This window comes from Ipomoea triloba, chromosome 10 (assembly GCF_003576645.1).
Source record: "Ipomoea triloba cultivar NCNSP0323 chromosome 10, ASM357664v1".
NCBI classification, from domain to species: Eukaryota; Viridiplantae; Streptophyta; class Magnoliopsida; order Solanales; family Convolvulaceae; genus Ipomoea; species Ipomoea triloba.
This window is the reverse complement of record NC_044925.1, coordinates 19847746-19865207: the sequence shown is the minus strand read 5'-3', so window position 1 is coordinate 19865207 and position 17462 is coordinate 19847746. Positions and strand designations below refer to the sequence as shown.

Sequence of the window (17462 nt, the reverse complement as noted above, 5' to 3'; positions counted from 1 at the left end):
CTGCAGCGGCTGTTGGAGGAAGAAGGTGGTGAAGGGCATTAGAGTCATTAGAGTCCTTTCATCCTATTTTCCCTTCTTTATATAACCTTGTAATACACACATAGAACAATTAATTCTTGTTCTTCATTCAACCTGTAATAGACTTCTTTCACTTCAATGATACTCCATTCAACATTTCTACTTTCCTCTTCACCTCACTGTGCACACGGTACATTCCATCATGGTATTAGAGCGCATGTGAGCGAGCCATGCCGCCGCAGCTTCTGGCACCAGTAAGTCGAAAACCGATCCGCAGTAGATCGTTAAATATGTTGAGAAAAACCGGCCATAATGTCATTGTGACTATTGGAGGTATTTTTCAGTTGTGGAGAGCTACTTGCCCAATGAATCATCTTTCTTTACCTTAAACTTTTACTTGATATTGATTCTACCAAGCTTCTAGGTGAAAGGATGTAGTGGCAATTATCCCAAGACTACACATTCCAAGATCCATAATATGTTTCAGGTATCCAAGTCTAGGATACAGATAGTAACAACATTAGTGGAGTAGATGAGCAATGATATACATATGTTTTGAGGATTTAAAACCAATACTGAAGAAGAAACCATATGTGAACCACTCTCAATGAGCTTGTTTTAAGCTATAAAGAATTAAAGAGACCATTGTAGCCGGCAAATCTCCCCTTCTTTATCAACAGCGCTAGACATTTACTCGAACCTCATATTCTCCACTTCTTCCCGTACTGAATCGAACAGCTCAGTGGAGAGATAACGCTCCCCAAAGCTTGGGAAAATGACCTGCAAGTGGCATTTCATTGAACAAGGCAAGCTTCACTGTGATGGATTTTAGGGTAATGAACTAGACTCGAAGACTTGAGACCATTGCTTAGATGCAACTTATATTTCTAGCTTCGCACCAAAAGTCTCGGTAGAGCAGTGAGAAAATCTAGACTGCCATCAAATTTTTGGGCCAGTCTTAACTGGCAAATTTTACTTTGGACCACACATTAAAACGACGCTGTTTTGATTAATGAAAATAGACGGATGAAACCGTCTCCGTTCCACGCAACTGCAATTCCCTTTCAACACAACTGCAGTATCAATTCAACACAACTATAGTTCCAAACGGATAAAACGGCCTCCGTTTCGCGCAACTGCCGTTCCCTTTCAACACAACTGCAGTATCAGTAAATGACCATGGTCCACGGTATAACAACTGGTCTTAACTGCACTCGAACTCGTAACCCGACTCTAATACCACTTGTTAGGATCAACTTTATTTCCTTATAGACGGCGTAGGATGTTGGGCTTAGCCCTTTACTGGCCTCTGCCCAACAATCCCACTAGCCATCAATTGATGGACTTGGCCCTTTAATGACCTCCGCCCAACATAGTGTCTTCGCATATGAAATGAGTCAGACTTACAACAAGAAGTTTTCCCGCATTCTCTGGCCTTCGCGCAATTTTGATTGCAGCAACAGTTGCTGCCCCTGATGAAATGCCCACCTGAGTGAAAATGGAGAACTTTCAGGTCTATGGCAATGTACATCAAACAATGAAGAATTAAAGGGAAATTACATCATAGAGATGGCATCACCATAATACACATACAAATAAACCTTCTTTCAGACACAGAAGCTTCGTCATTTCAAAGGCTTCCTCATTGGTCACCTAAAATTAATGCCGGACAAGATCAAGCCGTTAGCAAAATTGGGCAGATTATTCAAAATATCCAAAGACAAAATCACATGATCAGCTACCTGGCAATAGAATATATAGAATACAATTCAAGAAGGAGATGATTATGCATGGATATTTTCATCTGATTTAGTTGCTATTCACTTCAAGAATCAATCTACAATGATGATGCTTTGCTAACACAGTTTAGAATATTCAAAATCTACAATTAAAGATTGATATCTTTTCCTTTGTACTATGAAAAAACTGCACCTTTACAATTTAGCATTACTAATCTACTAACATTGAATACAAATATCTGTTTGGTCAAAGTAACTAATTAAGGAAATTAATTCAACATATGGCTGTTGATGGACCCAATGGTTTTACTATGGCTTGCAGTACCATTGGTCCACTTGTTTTTGTGTATGCCCCCTAACTGGCTATAGCTAAAATGACTTCTCAGAATTGATTTTGTTCCCCATTTTATAGTGATTTTATTAAAGTTTGGTTGGTACAGTATAAATCTGTTTTGTAACATTTAGGCAAACACTAAATATAGTCACAAAATTCCAAACTGAAGGATCCCAAGGAAGACCCCAGCTCCATTTTCCCCAAATTCCTTTCTTAATAAATGTGATTAAAAGAGAAACTTATGCTTGAAAAATAAGGGGGGGTCTTACTGTAACAACTTCGTCAAGTATGCTCACGTCCAAAACCGGAGGAACCATACCAGCACCAATACCTTGGATTTTATGTTTTCCTGGATGAAGATAAGTAGATATGATAGCCCATGTTAAACTCAGATGAGGAAGAAAAAAAAAAAAAAAAAAAANAAAAAAAAAAAAAAAAAAAAAAACAGGACTGTTTATATAGGCTTACAAGCCTACAAAACTTGGGATTTTTATTTTTGATATCATTCACTAATGCAGCCAGTAATTACTATAGGCTTGATTTTAGGACAACATGGCTTGACATCAAGATATGAGACAAAATTCATTACTCCATTTGACCATGTACCTTTTCTACAGTAGGAGAAAAAACCTTCCAATTCCTAAAATCGGATATGCAACTTTGAGCTTACCACACTCTATCCCAGTTGTTACAAAAAACTCAAAACAAAAACTTTACCAAAACCAAAATTTTGAATGACACCAAAGATTACTCCAAACCTGGCTTTCCTCCATTTAGAATTGCACTATCGGCTGGCTCTACACCGTATACCTGCTTGAGAGGAAAAGGGGATACAAAGCAATTAAAAACTAAAAAAATGAAAGAATTAAAAAAAAAAAAAAAAAAAAAAACTATGACGAATGAGCAAGTCCGAAGTGGTATTTATGAAAAAAACAAATCCACCTTTATTTCTGGATTCTTTTCTTTGAGAAATCTTCCTGCACCTGTGACTGTTCCTCCTGTTCCAATCCCAGCAATTAAAGCATGAACATTCCCTTCAGTGGACTTCCATATCTCTGGTCCAGTTGTTTCATAGTGAATCTACACATGGATAGCTGATAAGAAGAATGCCTCTACCATCTACGAACCAATTCCTGAATCCGAAAATAGGAATACCTCTGGATTAGCAGGATTCTCAAACTGACGTAAAAAATAACTGTTTGGGGTCCTATCCATTATCTGTTGGGCCTTTTCAAGAACACCATCTAAACCCTTGGCTGCGTCAGTGATATGTAGTTCAGCTCCAAAAGCTTTAAGAACAATTCTTCTTTCAAGACTATATGTATGTGGCATCACGACTATAAGTTTATACCCCCAAGCTGCTGCAATAGATGCAAGACCAATGCCAGTATTGCCGCTGGTTACCTCTACAAGGACGCTCTTCAGCAACCATATTTACAAATTTGAAGAAAACAGTTCAAATTTTTCAGTCTGAGAATGTGAAGAGGACTATTATGCAGCTAATTAAAAATTATATGATAAGTAGTGGCTGCAGGTTTCCCTCGTCATTCATTCAAAAATTATATGATAAAAATTTTGGTTTCTTGTTGAACTCAATCTTAGCAATAAATCACCTACAAAGCACGAGTTTTCTCATTTAAAATCTCAGGCAAAAAAACAAGTTTACCTTGAAAAATTTTAGCCATGTTCCAACAGGAAGTTAATAGTAATATACTACACTTCACTAACCTTTCCAGGGGTAATCACACCCTTATCTTCAGCATCTTTAATCATACTGTATGCTATCCTGCATTATGATAATCAGCAATATTGCTCAGACTATTAACCAAATTTAAAAATGCTTCTTTAATAACAGCATTTCAAAGTTGATCGATATAATCAACCTAAAAATTTATTTTAATTTTTAAGAACAAAGGAGAAATTAAAGAAAAAACAAATGCATTTAAGGAATGAATAGAGGATTCGCCTGTCTTTCACGCTAGAACAGGGCTCCATCATTTCCAATTTGGCAGCAATACGAGCTACACATCCTTCCACTACATTGTTGAGGTATACCAGTGGCGTGTTTCCTATTAGCTATAGAATCAAAGTTACGAAATATTAGAAGACCAATGCATAAGAAAAGTTTGAGTTGAATAATTATCAGAAGGTGCATACTTCAGTAATATCTTTGGCAATTTTATCCTTTTCCTCCATAACCCTAGCCCTAGCCCTAGCAGAGTTACTGTAAATGACAAGGAATAACAATTATAATGCCAATAAAATACTTATGCATAAAAGAGTATTCAAAAATGCATAATTTTCAACCTACCTTCCCTTGTCAAATTAAAATGAGCTACCAATGTTGATTTTGAGAACTCAAATATTCCTTGCAGCAAAAACTAAAGGTGATGCAACTCACATGAACATACTATGCAATCTTTCAGACAAAATTTTGTGTTCTTAAACAATGAATTGAATTTATTGACAAAAAGTCAAAGTTCACCTAACACAAAATTAAGAGAAGTTAAAAAGAAAGTAAGAGTCTCTTGTGAGGCAATAGCAAACAGAATTCAAGAATCCTCAGAAGAAATTAAATTACATGACAAATAAATACAGAGTGAAGTAATATTGGAGCTGTCCTCTTCATATATGCTGGGATTTATCATGCACCCATTGAGAAAGACAATATCCACTATCCAGTGCCCATTTAACTGTGAATTCTTTACCTTCAATCATCAGAGAGTAAATAAAGAGAAGGTAATACCTTTGGGAATTGGGATGCTTTCTGCAGCAAGCAGCTGTGGTGTGAAATTTGCCTAAAATGATACTCCGTAGCTAACTTCTTGTATTTTCTGTCTGAAACTTCAAACTTCAAACATCAAACACACGTACAGATAGAGATAATTCCATTTTTATCCTAGATTTATAGGTGAAAATCCACTTTTTACTCCCTTTTTATCAGAACATCCTTTTTTGGTTCATAATTATTTTGACATGACTATTTTTGGTCTTTCGTCAAAAACTCATTGAAATGCAGTTGAATATAAGGATATTTCGATCTTTTTTTATACAAAGTAGGTTGACCAGCTATATTTTTTATGATTGTTGTTTTGAAGAAATCAATAACTGAAGACCAAAATGTCCTTGTATTTTATGAAATTTAAACTATTTTATTGATAAAGGACCAAAAATGGTCATGCCATAATAATACTAAGACCAAAAGTGGATGTTTTAAAAAAACCGACTAAAAGCGGATTGTCACCTATAAATCTATGACAAAAAATTGAATTAACTCGTGTAGATATGTATGTATTGCTATACTCACTCTGTCTAATCCTATTATATGTTTTTCTTTGGGAAAATTATAATTTATACCCCTCCATAATATGCCAATTATCAATGTTACCCCTGAATTATTAGTGGTGTAAATATTACCCCTTAATTTTTAAAAATAGTACACATATTGTCCCTTCCGTGGCGTAAATATTGCCCCTCATGTCAGTACAGGAATGACAATATATGTACCGTTTTTAAAAATTGAGGCGCAACATTTACACCACTAATAATTCAGAGGCAACATTGATAATTGGCATATTATAAAGGGGCATAAATTACAATTTCCCTTTTTTCTTTTCTTTTGCTTATGTTTTTCTTCTATTATAATTCTCTTCTTGACTTGACTTATATTCATTGATGAGTGTTCATTAATTTATTAATGGCACCGCTAATTAAAAATATAATTAATAATAAAATATTGAAAAATCCAATTAGATAATGCTCCTTAAAGAGAAAAATATTGTAAGCAAAATATAAAAGCGTCCATCTAAATAGATCAAACAAATCAAAAATACTTTTAAAAATATATATAGTGCATCTTTATAAATAATTCAAATTTTAAAGTGCAAATAAATTGTATTAAAAGTGCAAGTAATAATTTCATAGAGTGTACTTAAGTTGAAGTAAAATGTATTAAAAATGCAACAATATAATATATACCAAACAACAATATTAAATGCATATAACGTTATCATTAGTTGCACAAAACATTGTCATTAAGTACACCAATGTGAAAAAAGGTAAATTACTTTCACTATTAAGTGTAAATGGTTGCACTTTTAAATAAATTTACTTGCACTCTTTCATATGTTACTTGCACTCAAAGTTTGATTTGTTTACAAAAAATTCACCACATTTTATTTTTTAAAAAAATTACATCCGATGCATTAATCTTTTCTATATAGACGACTTAGATTAATTCCTATTTCTTTCTTGAGCGTCAGTTCTCCCCTAGAGTATATAGTTTCAAATGAGTCATGAGTACATCGAATGATACAAATGGATATGTTCAAATTAGTCATTGCACATTTAATTAATAAAAAATCATTAAATTGGTCATCTAATTAAACACAAAAATGCAATAAGGTTATTGAACTAAAAAATGTGCAATTATATCCCTCAACTAGCTAAATTTGTTCAATTATACCAATTAGTAGGTTGTCACTTGTCATTTCTTCAATAGGTTACCTCGCCACGGTGGCACCTAACTGGATTATTAAATTAAACATATATTTTTTTTATTATCTTTCTAAGTTATCTACTTATCTTGGCATTTTTACCTTAGTCTTTCTCACTTAGCTTGAATATTCTCGTGTGTGTGTGTATTAAATTAGTTAAGTTGTTAAAATTTTAAGAAATTCTTCAAAAAATTTCAATTAGCTTAATTAACTAACTGAATCAATCAGAAAATTTAATTTAGTTAAAATTGACGCTAATAATCCTAATATGACCGATTAATGATTGAACAAATAAAGAACAATTCAATTGGCTAGTCTAGTTAATTAAAATTTTGGGTAAATTTAAATTTTAAAAAATGATATATGAACTTTTAAGAGGTTAAACTTTTGTGTTTTTTTTTTTTCTCTAAACGAACTGAAACATGTCATGCACTGAAAAAAGAAAAAAAAATTGAGAATAAGTGTAATGTTAATGGATTAAATAAATTACTGCCTACAAGTACAACCACTGCCAAGTTTGACCAAAAAAAGTAAATAAAAAATAAAAAAAATACGACAACCAAATATAAGTAATGCCCAAAAAACAAGTTCATCGTCATTACATATGTCACAATGACTAATGTAGTGCATAGCCGCCGCCGTTTAAAAAAAAATGTCAAAATGACTAATGCAGTACAAAGTTGACGATGTTTAACAAAAACTACCACAACTTAACTAATTTAAAAGTGTTTGTGTGTGTCTATATACAGAGAGGGGGAAGGGTTCAGGTGCGGGAAAGGATTCCCGTGCGGTTATGCGGTGATTTATTCTTTAAAAAAAAATTGATGTAACTTAACCTTCTAATCTAATCACCTTAAGCTGGATTAACATAAAAATGACTTTGTAGAGAAAATCTTATTATAAAAATATTGTTTGTCTTTTGAAATTGCCAAAAAAAAAAAAAAACACGCACCATAAGAAGAAAAATAATGCACATAAAGCACACAAACCACACACATTAAGAAGGAAAATCATGCGCCTTTAGAAGAAAAATCATGCACCTAAAGCTTTAGACCGACACACTTAAGTTTCAACAACTAACGCACCATAAGCTCAAAACCACGCACCTAAAGCACAAAAATCACATATCTTAAGAAGGAAAATCACGCACTTCAATTTGGACCCATATGAAAAATGATCAAATTGCCACCGTGTTTTTTCTAAACATTGTTAATCTTGAATGTTGATTTTGACAAGATCAATGACTCTCCTTTCACCGACCAACCGCACCAGAATACCCCAACCGCATTTGAACAATATTATATAATATATATATATATATATATATATATATATATATATATATATATATATATACATATCCAGTTTTGATACATACATATACAAACTAGAGTTCCAGCCAACTTAAATGAACATCCAACCAAATTCCGGCGATCAAATCAAAATATCAACGACCGGCAACCGTTGACGGTCGACGGTCGCGTTTGGTCGGAGAAGGCTGGTCGTCTTCTCCGACCGTGCAAAAGGCGACCAAGTTGGTCACCATCTCCAGTCGACAAAGATGGTCGCCATCTCCAATCGATGGAGATGGTGATCAAATGGTCGCCATCTCCAGTCGACGGAGATGGCGACCAACGGCGACCAACTTGGTTCCCTTCTGCACGGCTAGACGCGACTGGTTGACCGTCGCCGGTCGTTGATATCTTGACTTGGATACCAGACTTTGGTCGGATGTTCATCGGAGTTGGCCGTAACTCTAGTTGACACATTTGCAAGAAATTAAAAAAAATATATTGTAGAAAGTAAAAGTAGATATAGTATTACTGGGATGTTATTATATTCATCTTCCGTTCAAGGTCTGGATTAGGAGACCCTATCCTGGTCTGTGAACATGTCAATGATATAATTAGAGACACATAAAACAACAATGATAATGTAAGGGACGGCATTTAGCATTGTATATAAAGACCATAGCCAAAATACTAACAACATAAAGGAAAGTAGTTATAGATTTCACAACTAGTCTGGGTGGTGTAGTTGGTTATCACGCTAGTCTCACACACTAGAGGTCCCCGGTTCGAACCCGGGCTCAGACAAAACGCAATGGGTTTATTTTTTCTCCTATTACTTTACAGATGCATTTTTAACCAACAGCTGGGAAGCCTGGGATCGAATATATTTAGTGCTGATCATGTAGGAATCAAATAAATTTAGTGTTGATCATGTAGCCATATAACTAACACCTACTATAAATTGAGGTCTTTCTCAAAATAATTATTAAATTTCAAGTTGAATTCACACAAATTAAAACTCATGGTGATTGAAAATTTAGAGATGTCAAAATTGGACATGCATAGCCACCTAGAAAACAAGGATGTAAACCAACTTAAGTAACAAACATTGTGGTTACCAACCCAATAACCAAACCAACTTGGCTATGGTTGTCCTAAGATAATTACAAATTTGTTAATATGTCCTTAATCCCATGAGAACAAGGCTTTAGGTGAGGATGTGCGGTCTAATAATCCACACCATCCAATTAGAAAATTGCATAAAAACTACTAAAAATAATAATATACCATCCAAAAATGACCATACGTTCACACCTAAAGACATGTTTTCACCTGAATAGAAACCTTTGTTAATAATAGTAAACATTGTGTGAGATGTTATCCAAACGATTTTGTACTAATATTTTAGCCCATCAATTTCTTTATAAATTTACACTTTTTTAACTTATAAAATTTCTCCTAGCTCAAATTCAAGAATAATTTGAAAAAAATCTCTAAACTCATGCTATAACGTAAACTTATCCCCCAAAAACCCACCCAAAGAAAATGCATAGCATCCATTAATTCTTGTATAGCATCAATCTTATTACAAATTTAAGTGGATAGCATCCAAGACAAAGTTTTTCAATAATTATGATCTTTTTTCAATTGGCTTATTGTATTTCTTAAATTGCGATCTACCTTTCTTTCTATCTATACACTACTATAGTACAGGATAGGGGTGTAAATGAGCCGAGCCGAGCTCGAGCATAGGGTGGCTCGTGCTCGAGCTCGTTAAGGAAGGCTCGGCTCGAGTTCGAGCTCGAGCTCGAGCTCGCCAATTTTCGAGCTGCTCGAGTTCGGCTCGAGCTCGATCTTGAGCTCGAGTTCGAGCTTGAATTCGAGCTCGAGATCAGGGTTGAACTTGAGTTTGAGTGCCAAATTTAACCTGTTTGATTTTATATTCATGTTTCAATTAAAAATAAACTATAATTTTATATGTATATATTATATTATATATATATATATATATATATATATATATATATATATGGCTCGCGAGCGGCTCGACGAGCCACGAGCCTAATACATTAGAGCTCGAGCTCGGCTCGATTATTAAATGAGCCGCTCGAGCTCGGCTCGAGCTCGAATTTGACCGAGCTCGAGCCGAGCTTTGACCGAGCGGCTCGCGAGCAGCTCACGAACCGCTCGGCTCATTTACACCCCTAGTACAGGAAGAGTTCAGAGTTGTAAAAGCCTATGTCACAATCCTATTGGTCACTAGTATGCAACATTACAATTAGAAATAAACGTCAAATTAGTTATTAAATTACATTGAAAAATGCAATTAGCTACCCTGAAGTTAATAATAATAATTGACACCATTTACTATCAATTTTTGCTCAATTAAACCAAATTACTACTTCAGTAAGAGTATTCCCATTTGTGAGTTTTTAGGAGTTTTTTTGTCAAGAGTATTCCCATTAGTAGTATGCTTGAACTTTGAATTGCTATTTTGTTATATAATGTTTAGATTTTGGATATGGATTATGTGATTATGTGATCAAATATGTGTTGTTTGGTAGTATGTTCGGAAAATTAGGAAACGTTAAAATTTAGGAATCTTAAACCGAACCGAAATCGAACCGCTTCAAACTGAACCGAACTTTAATGTTAAACCAAATGGTTTAATTTATTTAAAACTGAAAAATCGAAACCGAAAAAACTCGAACCGAAGCCTGAAACGTTCAACCCTAAAATAAAGGCAGTGGAAAACATAAACAAGTGTCTGGGTGGTGTAGTTGGTTATCATGCTAGTCTCACACACTAGAGGTCTCCAGTTCAAACTTAGGCTTAGACATTAACATCAAATGTTTTCTATTTATTTAATAGATTACAGACAACTATTTTCTTTCCATAAATATTTAAAAAAAAACTTTCAATTAAACTCTTAAGCTTGTTAAAAACATGCGAGTGCATTTTGGTATAAGAATTAGAATCAAAATAAATAAATAAATAAATAACTAAAGTAATATATGTATATGTATATGTATATGTATATGTATATGTATATGTATATGTATATGTATATGTATATATATATATATATCACACACACATATATAATTGGCAGATTTTCCCGCCCAAACTCAGTGACAATTTAGTAATCTCAACATCATTAGACAAAAGTGTCATTAAGAATTAGTATTTAAAGACATTAAATAAATGACTATACTTCCATTTGACAAATATACAAATTTATAGTTCACACGCGCGCGCGCACACACACGGATTAGTATTTAAAGACATTAAATAAATGATTATACTTCCATTTGACAAATAATACATATTTAAGTATAATCATTTATTTAATGTCTTTAGATACTAATCCTTACACACACACACACACACATATATATGTATATACATATATGTATATATGTATGTATATACACACACACACACACACACATATATATATAAAAGAGCCAAAGAAAGTTAGGCCTATAATGGGTAGAAAAAATGACGGTCAAATTATTAAATCAAATGGATGATTCAGATTGTTTAGATTTATATTTTTTCTTGAGATTTTTTAATTTATCTTTAATTATAGGATTATCCGTTAAATTTTTTATTAAATATTATCTTCTCCGTTAATATTCTGTTAACTTTTAATTTGCCCATTAATTCCTATAAGAAAGGTTTTAGGTTCGAACCCCATCCCAATCAAAGTTGACATATTGTTGAACATATACTACGAATATGTTAGAGTATATTATTCAAAAGTAAATACCCACTTTTTTAGTCTTATTAAATTAAATAAACTAGCTATTGCCCCGTGCGATGCACGGACTAATATTATATAAATTAAAATGAAGTGTTGGTGTAAAAAGAGAATAAGATCGAACAAACAAATTTCTTTTTTTAGAGAAAATTTAATATTATTGAAAGCACAAATTATAAATTATTAAAAACTTCTTTGTAAACTACATTAGTAGTAGAAGTACAACTTATTTTTGAATGAATTAATTTCACTTTTGGTCCCACTACTTTTGAGATTTATCACTTTTGGTGCATAATTTTAAATTTTTTCAATTTTGATGCTTAACTTTATTATTTTATCAGTTTTGGTCCTTCCGAACAAATTGACGGCGAAATGTTTTTGGATTTAAATATTTTAGGGCCAAAATGGTCAAAGATATTCAAAATCTAAACAAAAGAAAAATCATATTAAGAGAAAAATATAGGTTTGTCAATCGTCGATGGTATAAATCTCATAGATCTCTGTATGTTATTCTTAGGAGATTACTAACAACAACATGTCTATTGTGTGATTTCTTCCATAATTTTGTTTCTCTAGAACTTGCCTTGATTCTCTGTTAAAGCTAATTTGACCATGCATGATTCAAGTGTGATTAAGGCCATTATTTGATTTTGAGCCTCACTAGCCAAATAATCAGTTTTCCCTATGATTTATTTTCCTTTGTTAACCCACTTTGAGCTTTGTGGCCATTCTTTTCTTTATTTCAAACCACATTACAAGCCTTTATTACCATAAATTAATGCCTTGACCCAGCTGAATAACTAGTTGAGCAAATTTTAAATTCCTTATGTAATCTACATGGGTTGTGAAGAATAAGTGTGGGGGAGATCACTTGCTTTTGTTAATAAGATTGAGAGTGAGGTGGGTTGTATCTTTGTTGCCAATTATTTTTTTTTGTCTTTATAAAGAAAATGAAGGTAATTCTTCTTCTTCAAAAAAAAAAAAGAAAAGTGAAGGCAGTTCATGATTTCAAAAAAAAAGTATGAAAGATTGCAAAATGAATGGAAAAATGAAGAATATATGTTTGAAAATGAAAAAATGTTGCTGAAAATTTATGGGAAAATGAGAAAGAATCATCAATTAGTTTTGAGTTTGAGTTACTATTGAATAAATGGAGTATGGGAAAGTTCTTGTGATATTGAGGAAGAATTATTTGTTTTTGAGAATGATAGTAGTTTTGAAGTATCAATAAGAGAGTGTTTTTGAATGGGAATTGAATGCGTTGGATTCTTTGTATTTATTTGCTCCTCTAGTTTGAAAGCTTTTTGAGCTACTTTCCTAAATTTTCCCTACCTTGTCCCTAGCCCCATTACAACCTTCATAAAGACCTTATGATTTGTGTCATGCATGGCTCTTGTAGTGGTGATTGAGAAGATATGCAAGCCTATGGTAGAGCAATTTTATAGGAATGAACTTGAGTGAAATTAATTTATACCCATCAAACACTTGAGCGTTATGAGTGATATTCCTGTGAGGGCTTACTTATTTAGTTCTCTCCATATTTTGAACCCGGGTGCTAACTTATTAATTGCAGGGTGCTTCAGATTATTGTTCATGATGTGTTATGAGTTTTGAGAATTTTATTTTAATTTAGCAAATAATAATTTTTGCTTGGGGACAAGCAAACATTTTAGTGTGGGGGGAATTTGACAAGTATATTTTTACACTTTAATTTATGTAGGTTTTTATAGTATATTTATATTTATTAATTTTTATTTTACTTTATTTTAATATTTGTAGAATGCTAGAGTTAATTAGTTAGAATAAATATTTTATAATAATTATTGGATATGATTAAAGTTTAGAATTTTAGTTTTACTTTTAGGCCCAAATAAGTGTTAAATTTTAGTTGTCATCCTAGTGTTGTTTAATTAGCCCATTTCTTAGTTGTTTAATAAATTTAAGGCCCAACTATATAACCTAATCTATACTATTAATAAAAACAATATCCTCAGATTCAACTTCCCGCCCAAAACAGACCTATAATATTATGGTTTGCTTAATATTGTAAAATATGGTAATACAATTCCTATCTCTAATACAATTGTAAATTAAAATAGAATTCCTAATAAAATATATTCTTCCCTACGTTCCTATTCGTAATACAATTCTAGACTAGAATTACTAATGGTTATAATTCAGTATATATATTTCTCTGCAATGCAATCTATATCTATACTATTAATAAAAACAATATCCTCAGTTTTAACTTCTCGCCCAAAACAGACCTATAATATTTTGGTGTGCGTAATATTTTAAAATATTGTAATACAATTCCTATCCCTAATACAATTGTAAATTAAAATAGAATTTCTAATAAAATATATTCTTCTCTACGTTCCTATTCGTAATACAATTCTAGACTATAATTACAAATGGTAATAATTCAGTATATATATTTCTCTGCAATGCAACCTATACTATTAATAAAAACAATATCCTAAGTTTTAACTTCCCGCCCAAAACAGACCTATAATATTATGGGTTGCGTAATATTGTAAAATATGGTAATACAATTCCTATCTCTAATACAATTGTAAATTAAAATAGAATGTATACTATTAATAAAAACAATATCCTCAGTTTTAACTTCCCGCCCAAAACAGACCTATAATATTATGATTTGCGTAATATTGTAAAATATGGTAATACAATTCCTATCCCTAATACAATTGTAAATTAAAATAGAATTCTTAATAAAATATATTCTTCCCTGCGTTCCTATTCGTAATACAATTCTAGACTATAATTACTAATGGTAATAATTCAGTATATATATTTCTCTGCAATGCAATCTATACTATTAATAAAAACAATATCCTCAGTTTTACCTTCCCGCCCAAAACAGACCTATAATATTTTGGTGTGCGTAATATTGTAATACAATTCCTATCTCTAATACAATTGTAAATTAAAATAGAATTCCTAATAAAATATATATTCTTCCCTACGTTCCTATTACGTCCTATTCGTAATACAATTCTAGACTAGAATTACTAATGGTTATAATTCAGTATATATATTTCTCTGCAATCTATACTATTAATAAAAACAATATCCTCAGTTTTAACTTCCCGCCCAAAACAGACCTATAATATTATGGTTTGCGTAATATTTTAAAATATGGTAATACAATTCTTATCTCTAATACAATTGTAAATTAAAATAGAATATCTTAATAAAATATATTCTTCCCTACGTTCCTATTCGTAATACAATTCTAGACTATAATTACTAATGGTAATAATTCAGTATATATATTTCTCTACAATGCAATCTATACTATTAATAAAAACAATATCCTCAGTTTCAACTTCCCGCCCAAAACAGACATATAATATTTTGGTGTGCGTAATATTGTAATACAATTCCTATCTCTAATACAATTGTAAATTAAAATAGAATTCCTAATAAAATATATTCTTCCCTACGTTCCTATTACGTTCCTATTCGTAATACAATTCTAGACTAGAATTACTAATGGTTATAATTCAGTATATATATTTCTCTGCAATGCAATCTATATCTATAATATCTATAAAAACAATATCCTCAATTTTAACTTCCCGCCCAAAACAGACCTATAATATTTTGGTGTGCGTAATATTGTAAAATATTGTAATACAATTCCTATCCCTAATACAATTGTAAATTAAAATAGAATTCTTAATAAAATATATTCTTCTCTACATTACTATTCGTAATACAATTCTAGACTATAATTACTAATGGTAATAATTCAGTATATATATTTCTCTGCAATGCAATCTATACTATTAATAAAAACAATATCCTTAGTTTTAACTTCCTGCCCAAAACAGACCTATAATATTATGGTTTGCGTAATATTGTAAAATATGGTAATACAATTCCTATCTCTAATACGATTGTAAACTAAAATAGAATCTATACTATTAATAAAAACAATATCCTCAGTTTTAACTTTCCATCCAAAACAGACCTATAATATTTTGGTGTGTTTAATATTGTAAAATATTGTAATACAATTCCAATATCTAATACAATTGTAAATTAAAATAGAATCTATACTATTAATAAAAACAATATCCTCAGTTTTAACTTCTCTCCCCCCCCCCAAAACAGACCTATAATATTATGGTTTGCGTAATATTGTAAGATATGGCAATACAATTCCTATCCCTAATACAATTGTAAATTAAAATAGAATTCTAAATAAAAAATATATTCTTTCCTACGTTCCTATTCGTAATACAATTCTAGACTATAATTACTAATGGTAATAATTCAGTATATAGTATATATATTTATCTGCAATGTAATCTATATTATTAATAAAAACAATATCCTCAGTTTTAACTTCCCGCCCAAAAGACACCTATAATATTATGGTTTGCGTAATATTGTAAAATATGGTAATACAATTCCTATCCCTAATACAATTGTAAATTAAAATAGAATTCTTAATAAAATATATTCTTCCCTACGTTTCTATTTGTAATAAATTCTAGATTATAATTACTAATGGTAATAATTCAGTATATATATTTCTTTGCAATGCAATCTATACTATTAATAAAAACAATATCCTCAGTTTTAACTTCCCGCCCAAAACAGACCTATAATATTTTGGTGTGCGTAATATTATAATACAATTCCTATCCCTAATACAATTGTAAATTAAAATAGAATCTATACTATTAATAAAAACAATATCCTCAGTTTTAACTTCCCGCCCAAAACAGACCTATAATATTTTGGTTTGCGTAATATTGTAAAATATGGTAATACAATTCCTATCCCTAATACAATTGTAAATTAAAATAGAATTCCTAATAAAATATATTCTTTCCTACGTTCCTATTCGTAATACAATTCTAGACTAGAATTACTAATGGTAGTAATTCAGTATATATATTTCTCTGCAATGCAATCTATTCTATACTATTAATAAAAACAATATGCTCAGTTTTAACTTACCGCCCAAAACAGACCTATAATATTTTGGTGTGCGTAATATGGTAAAATATGGTAATACAATTCCTATTCCTAATACAATTGTAAATTAATATAGAATTCCTAATAAAATATATTCTTCCCTACGTTCTTATTCGTAATACAATCCTAGACTAGAATTACTAATGGTAGTAATTCAGTATATATATTTCTCTGCAATGCAATCTATATCTATACTATTAATAAAAACAATATCCTCAGTTTTAACTTTTCGCCCAAAACAGTTTCCGTAATATTGTAAAAAATATGTAAATTTGGCATAATTCAACCCGCAACGCTGAACAATTTTCTGAACGACATTCGTGCATGCAGGTGTCGGCACACGAGTCAAGCCTTTTTAAGTTCATTCTCGGATTTCATTTGCACCCCTCCTGCGCACGAGAGAGAGCCTCTATGGTATACAATTCAATAAGCCTTAGAAAAACTCTTGCATAAGTAGTGGTGCAAACCACTTCTCAAACCAATGTGGGACAAAAGTTACTTGAAAGGTTTTTCTCTATATTTTTCTAACTCAAATGGGTCAACTTTGAGAACTAATTTCTCATTCACCCATTATCAGTTTTGAGCGTACAATATATCAATCTTTTCATCTAACTACGAAGAACACGAATCCACTTTGACCCGACCCAAATCGAAAGTGGACCCCACATATATTTGCACCACAATATTGCCAGTAAAATGCCATTTTATGCTAATTTTTTTCCAACAGTTATTTGTCCAGAGAATATCAACGTGTTGAAGGAAGAAGATGATATATAGTGAAGGGCAATATCATCTTCACTATAT

At 31.6% G+C, this 17462-nt stretch overlaps 1 protein-coding gene and 2 non-coding genes across 5 annotated transcripts; 2 read left to right on the top strand and 1 right to left on the bottom strand.

Annotated features, from left to right (window-relative positions):
* Nucleotides 1–376: 376 nt before the first annotated feature.
* On the bottom strand, nucleotides 377–4955 carry LOC116033031 (cysteine synthase-like). 3 transcript variants are annotated; one of them, XM_031275787.1, is made up of 12 exons: nucleotides 4838–4882; nucleotides 4403–4459; nucleotides 4249–4315; nucleotides 4058–4167; nucleotides 3820–3877; nucleotides 3247–3510; nucleotides 3034–3171; nucleotides 2850–2901; nucleotides 2361–2440; nucleotides 1598–1671; nucleotides 1426–1506; nucleotides 377–798 (listed from the first exon to the last, which is right to left on the bottom strand). In XM_031275787.1, the coding sequence occupies exons 3-12, from the start codon at nucleotides 4285–4287 to the stop codon at nucleotides 720–722; spliced, it is 975 nt and encodes a 324-aa protein (XP_031131647.1). In that variant the 5' UTR covers nucleotides 4288–4315; nucleotides 4403–4459; nucleotides 4838–4882; the 3' UTR covers nucleotides 377–719. The 3 variants fall into 3 exon arrangements, with proteins under 3 accessions (XP_031131647.1, XP_031131646.1, XP_031131648.1); XM_031275786.1 differs by lacking the exon at nucleotides 4403–4459 and having other exon boundaries at nucleotides 4838–4955; XM_031275788.1 differs by lacking the exons at nucleotides 4403–4459; nucleotides 4838–4882 and having other exon boundaries at nucleotides 454–798; nucleotides 1612–1671; nucleotides 4249–4287.
* Nucleotides 4956–8609: 3654 nt separating this feature from the next.
* On the top strand, nucleotides 8610–8683 carry TRNAV-CAC. The gene has a single exon. It is a non-coding gene; the product is annotated as a tRNA-Val (tRNA).
* Nucleotides 8684–10644: 1961 nt separating this feature from the next.
* Nucleotides 10645–10718, top strand: TRNAV-CAC. Its single transcript has one exon. It is a non-coding gene; the product is annotated as a tRNA-Val (tRNA).
* Nucleotides 10719–17462: the final 6744 nt, after the last annotated feature.